General features: G+C 41.4%; 3 protein-coding genes across 3 annotated transcripts; 1 reads left to right on the top strand and 2 right to left on the bottom strand.

The window, feature by feature from the left end:
- Positions 1 to 2,102: 2,102 nt before the first annotated feature.
- LOC103438101 (probable LRR receptor-like serine/threonine-protein kinase At3g47570) lies at positions 2,103 to 3,356 on the bottom strand. The gene is made up of 2 exons (XM_070809851.1): positions 3,020 to 3,356; positions 2,103 to 2,779 (listed from the first exon to the last, which is right to left on the bottom strand). Exons 1-2 carry the CDS (start codon positions 3,354 to 3,356, stop codon positions 2,109 to 2,111), a joined length of 1,008 nt encoding a protein of 335 aa, XP_070665952.1. The 3' UTR covers positions 2,103 to 2,108.
- An 820-nt stretch (positions 3,357 to 4,176) lies between these two features.
- On the bottom strand, positions 4,177 to 6,389 carry LOC114824725 (clathrin light chain 2-like). Its single transcript, XM_029101813.2, has 3 exons — positions 5,973 to 6,389; positions 5,375 to 5,528; positions 4,177 to 4,725 (listed from the first exon to the last, which is right to left on the bottom strand). The coding sequence occupies exons 1-3, from the start codon at positions 6,356 to 6,358 to the stop codon at positions 4,375 to 4,377; spliced, it is 891 nt and encodes a 296-aa protein (XP_028957646.1). The 5' UTR covers positions 6,359 to 6,389; the 3' UTR covers positions 4,177 to 4,374.
- A 1,447-nt stretch (positions 6,390 to 7,836) lies between these two features.
- Positions 7,837 to 11,258, top strand: LOC103437158 (putative receptor-like protein kinase At3g47110). Its single transcript, XM_070809795.1, has 2 exons — positions 7,837 to 10,531; positions 10,619 to 11,258. Exons 1-2 carry the CDS (start codon positions 7,837 to 7,839, stop codon positions 10,684 to 10,686), a joined length of 2,763 nt encoding a protein of 920 aa, XP_070665896.1. The 3' UTR covers positions 10,687 to 11,258.
- The last annotated feature ends 137 nt before the right edge of the window (positions 11,259 to 11,395 follow it).

Here is an 11,395-nt window from a genome sequence, read left to right as displayed (position 1 = left end):
CAATCATGCTCTCCTTCAAGAGGACGGGCTCCCAATGGCATTAGTCATACCAGTGGGAGCTCTGTTCCTGCATTCAGTCGTGGACATTCTAAAGTTAATGACAATGTGAGCCCTGTTTTAATGGGAACAAAAATGGTCGAGAGGGTAATAAATATGCGGAAACTGGCACCACCAAAGCAAGAGGACAAACATTCTCCTCATGGTAACCACTCCGGCAAGTCAGCTTCACCAGACAGCTCAGGCTTTGGTAGATCACTCTCAAAGAAATCCCTTGATATGGCTATACGCCACATGGTAAGCATATTATTCCATTTTTTGAGTCGGTTACATCCCTACATGAGTTGGTTTAGAATGCCTGCAAAGTTGTGCATGCTAACTCTGCGGAAGTATCTCATATTTTATGAGCCGGTGTGCTTCCCCATATGGCTTTCCCACATTCCCTCCCAGTTTGCTTGCTACGCAGTCGATAATTACTTTCCTTTAGAGAAAATATTTTATTCAAGTTTGGTATATTTAATGTTAACCTGATTCAACTGTTGGTTGCAGGACATAAGGCGATCCATTCCAGGTAATTTACGACCGTTGATGACAAATATTCCTGCATCCTCAATGTACAGTGTGAGATCGGGGCCTGCACGAAGCAGAACAATTAGTGTTTCAGATTCTCCTCTTGCCACTAGCAGTAATGCGAGCTCCGAAGTTAGCGTAAACAACAATGGCCTTTGTTTAGATGGGTGCGAAATAGAAGATAATGGCAGTGAGAGAGGTGGTCGATCTCCAACCAGTGTGCGTGGTAGGTAATCGATTGGATGAGCTACCATCATCCCACATAAACTGCATCTCTAATCTACCTCTTGTTTTTATATTTTCGGTTCCAACAATCGTGACAGTCAAAAGAAAACCAATTTTCTGAGAGACCTGACCAGAAATTCCCCCTCTGTGCTTCATGATATTTGTAATATTAAGAAATCTGGATGTGTACCCAACAGCTTTTCGTGGCTCGCTTTCTACGGATATTCTGTTGAAAAACCAGAATGTTTACTTCTGGGAGTGTAGTGAAAGCTGCAATTTTCCTTAAGAAATCTGGATATTCGAATTACATAATTTCAAAAGTCAATCAAGTGTATATTCGGTTCCACAATCCTTGCATATTAGGTCCATTCAAATATTACACGTAAGCTCAACGTAAACAAAGTATATACAACATAAAAAGCCAGAACAATGAGAGATTGTTCGGAACATGCGGCTGAATACTACATGACATTATACAATTAAGGAGAGATTTTTTAGTGTGCCGACTATGGTTCGGTACAGTAAGTGTCATAATACAATTGGTTGAATTATATTTTTTTCAAGTTTATAACCAATTGTATTATTACACTTGATGTACCTCATCGTGTTCTCGGCACACTCGAAAATCTCTATGAGTTATGCGTTAGAAAGAAGAAGAAAAACTTGTAAAATTATGGCTCTTTATAATTAGGTAACTAGAAACCACTATTGTTCAGTAAGCAGAAGCAGGAAAGCTGCTGGTGATAAAATTATGCAAGGTCTGTGTAACTACATAAATCCATTACTCAAACAAACTCAAACACCGCGCGGTCATGGACGCTCTCTCGGCATTCTGGTTCCAACGAGTACATCCCTTGTTCGACATAATTCAGCTACAACATTGCTCGCGTCCATTCGCTCTCTCGGCATTGCTGCAGAACAAGCAACTCCTATTGTCCGTGGCAGTAGTCAGCTCTTTGCCTTTGATCATCTTGGCCCAGATCGCCCCTGTTGTCCGTGGCAGTAGTAATTCCACTTTCTTCTGTGTGAAGGAGCCGGGGATCGCATATTTCTTTCACACGTTCGGGCAGAGCCGTCAAGACAAAGTGGTGCAGGTCCAGACCATCTTTAAACATGTCATCAGTCCGCCTCTTGCCTGTTAACATCTCCAGTAGCAGGATTCTGAAGCTATACACGTTGCCATATGTTGACACTGCGGTTCCACTGCCGTACTCTATAACTTAATGCAGAATAACATGGTTATGTCTTGACTGTGACTTCACAAAATTAAAGCAAAGAAGAAAGATATCAGGAAAATTTACCTGGGGCAGTGTAGCCTATGGACCTATGGTGCCTTTTATTGCATTGGAAGAGCTTTCTTGTGTAGTAAATGGACGAGAAGCATCTGGGAGGAACATTGCCAAACCAAAATCACCAACACATCCAGTCATGTCACCATCCAAGAGAATGTTGCTCGGCTTTAAATCGCAATGAACTATTGGCATGTCAGAGCCGTTGTGCAAATAATCCAGAGCACTTGCTATGTCGATTGCAATGTTTACTCTCTGAATAAGATCCAGATTTTTCTGCAGATTGGTTCGATTGTCACCCTGTTGAGCTGAATTATGCAGCCATTCTTCGAGGCTTCCGTTCACCATGAAATCATAAACCAAAGCTTTGAAGTCATTCCCTTGAAAATCGATGCTTGAACAGGCGGTCAGTAGCTTGACAAGGTTTCGGTGCCTAACGGTTCTCAGAGCTTCACATTCAGCAATGAAACTTTTGGTGGCTCTTGAAGTTTGAAGATTGAGTACTTTCACTGCAACAACTCTTCCTTCATGCTGATCGAGTATTCCCTTATATATGGACCCAAAACTACCAGCACCAATCAAATTGGCTGCAGAGAACCCATCAGTTGCTTTAAGGAGATCTCCGTAGGACAATTTCAGAAGTGAAACCCCCAATGAGTTTCCACTCAGATACAGAGTTGTCAAACTTGTACAACTCCCTAAGCTTCATGGAATCTCACCAGATAACCTGTTGTCAGAAACAATCAAGGAATCAAGATTCACCAAGCTACCTACTTCTGTGGGGATGGATCCAGTAAGTTGGTTACCGGATAGATTCAAACCTTGTGACAGGGATGATAAACCAATAACTTGTTTTGGAATCGAACTGCTAAGATTTTTTTCTGAAAGAACCAGAAGTAGCAGTTTCCTGCATTCTCAGAGACTTTGCGGTATGTTGCCTTGTAACTTGTTTGACATGAGAACCAATATGGCTACTGAACTTGGTATAGTTCCTGTCAATAGGTTTGCATCAAACGCTGGTACCTCCAAGTTGAAGAGATTTCCAACCCTGACAGGAATGTTTCCGCGCATCCAATTCCTTCCGAATATCATTTGCTTGACCGTTGTTGAGAGATTTCCGAGAGACTCAGGTAGCACTCCTCCAAAATTATTGTCACTGATTGATAAAATTTGTAGATTTGTACAATTAACTAGGGAAGAGAGGAAATCCAAGTCACCTTCCTGGTTATATCCAAGACTGTTATTCGAGATTCCTAACCAGACCAAATTCGACATGCCTGCCAAACTAGGCACTTTGCCTGTAAACTTGTTGTCTAAGATCACAAATCGCATAAGGTTGGCATTGGCGACTGAAACTGGTATCGGTCCACTGAATTGGTTCATATGGCAATAAAACTTTTCGATGTTTGGAAATATAGTGTGGCCCAAGCTAGGTGGAAGGGTTCCGCAAAGTTGGTTTATAAGCATGGAAAAATATGTGATCGAAGAGAGGTTGTATATTGAAGGAGGTATGGTACCATTCAAATTATTAGTACCCAATACAAGATATGCTAAGTTCTTCAACTGGCCAAGGCTATTTGGAATACCTCCATGCAGATTATTGTGATCCAGATAAAGCTTCTCGAGAGAAGAAAGATTTCCGAAAGAAGGCGGGACAATGAGGCAATTTCAGTTGGAAGTTTGCCACTAGGATTGTTTCCATATAAGAGAAGGTATTGGAGGTTGGAGCAACACGATATGTTGATGGAATAGCGCTGTTGAAGGAGTTGTTGTGAAGGCGTATTTGTTGCAGGCGGAACAAACGACCAATTTCTGAAGGAATGGTGTGGCCGAAGCTATTGTTTTCAAGGCGCAATGTCCTGAGGAAGCTCAAGTTTCCAATGTGGGGGGATAGCTGACCTTCCAGCGCGGATGATCGGAGGTCCAGCACCGTGACTCTATGGTGTCTTTGGCCGCAAGTAAGAAGACAAATTTGACGGGTAAAAAAACAAATTTGACAGAAGGACCAATCATGCAACACAGAGTTAAGTTGGAGGGCAGGAGAAAACTAATATGGTACCAAACATGGGCTAAAGTTGAGAGACTTTTGCCACCATGCACCCAAAAAACATTCTAATAAAATCTGGAGGGGTCCTAGTTCCCTTCTGACTCGCATTTGTACACATGAAACACAAAATTTAAGAACGGGATAACCCCTCAGGAAATTGTTCTACTAAACAAGAAAAACTCCACAGCCCTGTAATGGAAGTATTTAGTTTCTACGAAATACGCCTAACAAAGAACGCCAGGCAAATTACGAAGCAGCAACTACAGCGTCGGGGCTAGCTGCGACAATTGCTGCCTTGGGGGGAGCAGAAGTACTTGGTTTTGCATCCTTGGCGGGAGCTGGGGCCGGTGGTGAAGGCTTAAGGTGGGGAGGTGTATTGTGCTTCAACTTTAAAAGTATCTGCCTCATCCTTGAAAGCTCGGTTGGCTTTCCGGGCTTTGGTCCTTGGACAACGAGAATGGATGGCTTCTTTTCCTGATCCTTCTTCCCTCTCTTCTTTTCTATAGCCGGCACCTCATTTGGAATGAGGTCAGCAATTGCCTTCCAGTAGTTCTTGTCTACCTCAGCATGAAACTTCTCTTGATTAGCCAGGAACAGCTGAGAAACGCCAAACGTACAAGTTCAAAACATATGTTAGGAGTGCATATTAACTCTCTGCATCTTCATAACTTAGACACCAGAGAAATTGATATGGATATTAAGGGCGAAGAAAAGCAGAATGGTATGACAAAGTTCAATTCCAAAATGTTTAGCCAAAAAAAAGACTAGATTTCAGAAATCATTAACCCGACCAAACATCCAGTATTAGTAATATTTGCTTTACAACGAAGCTTAACGGGGAAACATTGCAGTTGAGATTTATGTAGAAAATCCTAAACAGTTGTGACAATCACATAATTGAATTCACATACGTTCAGTCCGAGTAGAGGGAGGGTATAAAAGTTATGATCCTGCAGTAAAATTTATGAAAAACCAAGTCGAGTGGATGTGGGGAGCTATGCGTCAACAATTTGTGGCTCTTGTTCGACAACAATTTCGATCAATTATTCAACGAACCAGCAATTCAAGAACGAATGAAATAAATACCCTACCAGTATCAGCTCAAAGGATCTTAATATGCATGCCAAACTTAAAATTAAGGCAGTGAGGCAGTGAGGTTAGACATCCACATTATTACACAGAGGATCTTATTAAAAACAAAAATTAGCGCTAATCATATTTTTCGGAAAATTTAATTTGATCTAACCTTCTCCCTTTCCCTGTTAGCAGCCTTGTTATTTTCAGATGTGATCTTCCTCTTCTGGTAGAATCCCACCTTGAATTCATCTGCTTCCTCGATTATCTGAACCAACAACTCCTTTTCCCGCCTTTCCTTCTCCTCGAGCTGAATTGCATTCTGCCTGAATGTCACAAAAGTTCGGATTACGATAACTCCCTTACAACCTCACACAATTCAACCATTTATTTTTCCACCACCTTCTAATGCAAACATAAAACCATTTTCTGACAGTGAATAACTACACATTGACAACAATCACGATTCACGAATCTTTTCCGCTTCGAATTGAGCCCCACATTCTTATACAAACAATCGGCATGTTAAATTCATAAAGATTTCAACAAGTCTATATTTTTTATTTTTTTGATAAACATTCAATTTAACAAGTTGATATCAGAAATATAATCACTGCTGACCAGGCATGCAATTTTTGGCGCAACAGAAAGATCAAACCAAACCAAATAAAAACCAAGAACTTTCAACTGAATTGCACAAAAGAGTCAAAATTTAATTGCTATACAGAACTATTGGTTCAATCGCAAACAATAGAAATTCGAAACCCTACCTCCTCCATTCTCTGAGAGCGAAGCCCTCCTCGGGCAGCATCTCCAACGGAGGCGGCAAAATCGGATCGTCGGACACGCCAAAACCTCCATCAAAGCCCTGCCCATTCGATTCGGCGTAGATCGACGGAGGAGAGAAGGCCTCCGACGCAGGCTGAGTGGCGAAAGCATCGCCTGCGGCGGAGCCGTGGAAGATTGGGGAATCGGTGGCGGAGTCCTTGAGCGACTCGGTGTCGACGAAGGAGTCGAATGGCTGGGAGGGGAGTCGGGGGTCGTAACCCAGGTAACCGTCGTCGTCGAATGGGCGAGTTGACACGGTGGGCGGGACTGAGTCGTCTTCGGGCTGAGTGAACGAGGCCATGATCGAGTCAAACAAATGTACTGACATGCAAGAAACTGCCGAGCGAATTGCTCGCAGAGGCAAAAACTACGCAGGAGATATATCCGCGGGCTTTGATTTGGGCTTAGGCCGGCCCATTGAGCTTGCATTAGTTCAGCCCAAAGCAATGTTGCCCAAGAAATAACCGAAGATCTCTTTTTCGAACATACAATCAATTTACCGTCGCCTTTTCTTTGACCTCCAGCCCGGTTGAGAGCAAGTTATGCAGGATCCGGCATGCCTGGTCTTTGCGCCATTTGGCCTGAAATCCAGAGAGAACAAAACAGCCGGCTTACACAGGCAGTTCTTGTCACCGAGACCCCGAAAATAACCGAATATAATTAAAAGCAAGGGGTAACCAGACCAAGTACAGCCCAAATAAGTAGGAAGAACTAAGGCTCGATTTTCTGCAAGTTTCTCAGCCTCTGGTAACTCGAGCTTTATTCCGAAGCGCGCATACATGGTGTTATCGGGTATCATTGTTAGACCTAGTTTGGGAGTGAGGTCCTTAAAAAAAAACATCCATGAAAAAAAGCTGTGAGAGTTTCAGGTGTTTGGTAAACTGAAAAAAAATGGCTTATTTTGGAAGCTGCTGTGAGAATAAGCTGAAATCAAAGGAAAAAGTTGAAGCTGCTATTTGTAACTTTGGAAAACTAGTTTTTTTTCAAAGCACACGGAGCTACAATGCTTCTTTAATGAAAAGACCCACTATTAGACTGTTTTTTTTCTTCCAAAAGCACTTTTACAAAAAAGTTTACCAAACACTCTGCTGATTTATTTCACAGCCGCTTATACTCACAACACAACCGTTTATTATTACAACAACTTTTTTTTAAAGGAAAGCAATACCAAACCAGCCCTTAGCATCTGGTCTATTCTCATGCAACTGTTTCTCCTGATGATCATTTCATCCTCCGTACGTCTTGGAAGACTTAAGTAACTAGACTGATACTAAGTGTAGAAGTATGACTCCTTGACTCCTAGACAGAGCGACCGGCCGGACATCAGCAATGCTGATTGCTGCAGCTGATCACGACCTAACGTATTAAGTAATACCTTGTTATCACCATTTCAACGTAAAAAATAGGTTATTATTTTTACAGTTGAGAATCAAAGCTCAAATAATTGTGTTTGTCGTTCACCTTGTGGTCACATTTATTTGGGTTAATCTTTATTTTCCTTGTTTGTTATATGTAAATTTATAATTAATTGAGATCAAGTCATGACTATGACAATTTCTTTCAAGTCTTTGCGCCATTTGGCCTTAAATTCCAAACATATAGAACAAAACAGCCGGCTTACACAGACAGTTCCTTGTCATTGAGACCCCGACACTAACCGAATAATATAAAAAACAAGGGGGAACCAGACCAAGTACAACCGAAATAAATAGGAAGAGCTGAGGCTAGATTTTTTGCAAGTTTTTTTCTTGTAAAAACTCAGCCTCTCTGGTTCGCAACTCGAGCTTTATTTCTCAGCGCGTACACATGGGGTTCTCGGGTATCGTTATTAGCATCTGTTATATTATCATGCAACTGTTTCTCCTTATGATCACTTCATCCTCCTTACGTATAGGAGGGAATGAGACAGATAGACAGTCATTGCTTGCATTTAAAGCTAAAATCATGAACGACCCACTGGGCATTCTTAGCTCTTGGAATGAATCCCTCCACTTCTGCCAGTGGCAAGGCATTGCTTGTGGCCGCAGACACCAGAGAGTCACCGTGCTGGACCTTGAATCAAGCCGGCTGAATGGTCAGCTACCTCCCCACATTGGAAACTTGAGCTTTCTCAGAATTTTAAACCTCCAAAACAACAACTTCAACAACACCATCCCTGAAGAAGTTGGTCATTTGTTCCATCTGCAACAAATACGCCTTGGTAACAACTCCTTCAGTGGTGATATTCCATTCAACATATCACGTTGCTCTAACCTCCAAATACTTCACATAGCTGGAAACCATCTTAGGGGTAAACTTCCAATTGAAATTAGCTCCTTGTCCAAGCTTCAGGTACTTGCTTTAAGCAAAAACACTTTAAGTGGGGAAATCCCACCTTCTTTTGGAAATCTTTCTTCTCTCCAGGTGTTATCTGTGGAAGAAAATAATCTGCTTGGAGGTATTCCGAATAGCCTTGGCCAGTTGAAAAGACTAACATATCTTTCATTGGGTCAAAATTATTTGAATGGTACCATCCTTCCCTCCATATACAACCTCTCATCAATTACACACATTTATGTGTACCTAAACGAACTGCATGGAACTCTTCCCCCTGGGTTAGGCCACACTATATTTCCAAACCTCCAACACTTTTATTTCTGGTCCAACCAATTCAGTGGACCCATACCAAATTCAATCTCCAATGCCTCAAACCTTTCACTTTTTTTAATCTCATTCAACGAGTTTACAGGAAAAGTGCCTAGTCTTGCACGCCTGCCAAATCTGTATTTGTTAACACTTTCCGATAACAATCTTGGAAATGATGAGGAAGGTGACTTGGATTTCATCTCTTCTCTAGTTAATTGCACCAAATTGACAGAGTTTGATTTTAGTGGCAATAATTTTGGAGGAGTGCTACCTGAATCCATCGGCAATCTCTCAACAGAGCTCAACACACTGGTATTTGGTCATAACCAGATACATGGAAGAATTCCCGTTGGGATCGGAAATCTAGTTAACTTGGAGTCACTAGCCTCTGAGGGAAACCTATTGACAGGCATAATACCAAGTTCTATTGGTAAACTAAAAAGGTTGGATGCTCTGTATCTGAACGAGAATAAACTATCAGGTACCATCCCATCTTCTCTTGGAAATCTAACTTCAATGACCGAGTTGATTCTCATGTCAAACAAATTAGAAGGCAACATACCGCAAAGTCTCGGAGAATGCAGGAATCTTCTACTTCTAGTTCTTTCCCAAAATAATCTTCGCGGTCAAATTCCTAAAGAAGTTATTGGTTTAGCATCCCTGTCACAATTTTTGGATCTATCCATCAACAAGCTTACTGGATCCATACCAATGGAGGTAAGCAACTTGATGCATCTAGTTTACTTGGATGTTTCTGACAATAAGTTATCTGGTGAGATTCCACGAAGTTTAGGGAGTTGTACAAGTTTGGCAACTCTGAATCTGAGTGGAAACTCATTGCAGGGGACCATTCCTGAATCCTTGAGCTCTTTGAGAGGGATTGAGAATTTCGACCTCTCTCACAACAACTTATCTGGCAGAATTCCCGACTATTTGGAGAGATTCCACTTCTTGCTGAAATTGAACCTCTCGTTTAATGATTTTGAAGGTGCATTACCAATGAAAGGAGTTTTCGAGAACACAAGTGCGTTTTCTGTCATGGGAAACTCAAGGATTTGTGGAGGTATTCCTTCTTTAAGATTGCCCCAATGCATCTCCAAGCAATCTAAGCAAGGCTTATCTTCTAGGCTCAAAATAATTCTCTCAGTTTCTGGTGGGGTTATTGGGTTGATCTTAGTGTTGTCCGTTGTGCTTCTTTGCCGATCAAGAAAAGTGAGAGCACTTAACTCAACTTCAGGATCGTATCTAATGGTTTCACTCTTGGAATTGTCTTATGGAGATCTCCATAAAGCAACAGATGGGTTCTCGGCTGCGAATTTGATTGGTGGTGGAAGTTTTGGGTCTGTATTCAAGGCAATTCTCAATCAGCATGAACAAAGAATTGTTGCAGTGAAAGTACTCAGTCAAAATTCAAGGGCTTCTAAAAGTTTCATAGCTGAATGTGAAGCCTTGAAAAGCATTAGGCACCGAAATCTTGTCAAACTACTGACTGCTTGTTCAAGCATTGATTCTCAAGGAAACGATTTCAAAGCTCTGGTTTACGAGTTCAAGGTGAACGGAAGCGTCAACGACTGGCTGCATAATTCAGCTCAACGGGTTAACAATCCAACCAATCTGCAGAAAAATCTGAATCTTATTCAGATAGTCAACATTGCAATTGATGTAGCGTGTGCTATGGATTATTTGCACAACGGTTCTTACATGCCGATAGTTCATTGTGATTTAAAGCCGAGCAACGTTCTCTTGGGTGGTGACATGACTGCATCTGTTGGTGATTTTGGTTTGGCAAGGTTCCTCCCAGACGTTTCTCGTCCATTTCCTGTGCACGAAAGCTCTTCCGATGCAATAAAAGGCTCCATAGGCTATACTGCCCCAGGTAAATTTTCCTGATATCTTTCTTTTTAGCTTTAATTTTGTGATTCACAGTCAAGACATAACTATGTTTTTGTGCATTAAATTATAGAGTATGGCATGGGAAGCGAGGTGTCAACATCTGGTGATGTGTATAGCTATGGAATCTTGTTACTATAGATGCTAACAGGCAAGAGGCCAACGGATGACATGTTCAATGACGGTCTGAATCTGCACAGCTTTGTTGTGAATGCATTTCCTGAACACGTGGAAGAAATATGTGATCCGCTACTTCTTCAAAAAGAAGAAAAAAATGGTGGGGATCAAAGGCAAAAAGTTGAGGAGTGCTTGATTTCACTTGCAAGAATAGGAGTTGCTTGTTCTTCAGCAATGCCGAGAGAGCGCAAGGACATGACCATTGTTGTATCTGAGTTGTGTCTTATAAGGGATGTGCTGATGGGTACCAGGATGCCTAGAGATTGTTAGAATTCAGAAATTGGACCATTTCACTTCATTCGAATTTTCAGAATTTGCTAGTTTTTCATTTTCGATGCAATTTGTGTTTATTTTCAGTAACACCATTTTAAAATCAAGAAGTCTGTTGTGGTTTTTTTGAGCTGTAATCGCCTTGATCCTTTTTTTCTTTCTTGATTTATAAGCATAGACCGTCACCCACTTTCGAACTGTTAGGAACCGCATGTACTAGTTCGACGATGAATTCAGCAGACACTCAATGAACTATCCATTGGACCCGAAAATGATTCGTTCTTTTCGCTCCCTAAGATCCGTCAGAGTTTTCGATTTAGAGTATGAATTTTGGGTTTCTTTATGCATGCTACATTTTCTGATTCTTTTTGTTGTGGTCTGCTTTGTTCTCATTATGTTCAAG

This window comes from Malus domestica, chromosome 01 (genome assembly GCF_042453785.1).
Source record: "Malus domestica chromosome 01, GDT2T_hap1".
NCBI classification, from domain to species: Eukaryota; Viridiplantae; Streptophyta; class Magnoliopsida; order Rosales; family Rosaceae; genus Malus; species Malus domestica.
The sequence above is the reverse complement of the archived record's forward strand: the minus strand, read 5'-3'. Positions and strand labels throughout refer to the sequence as shown.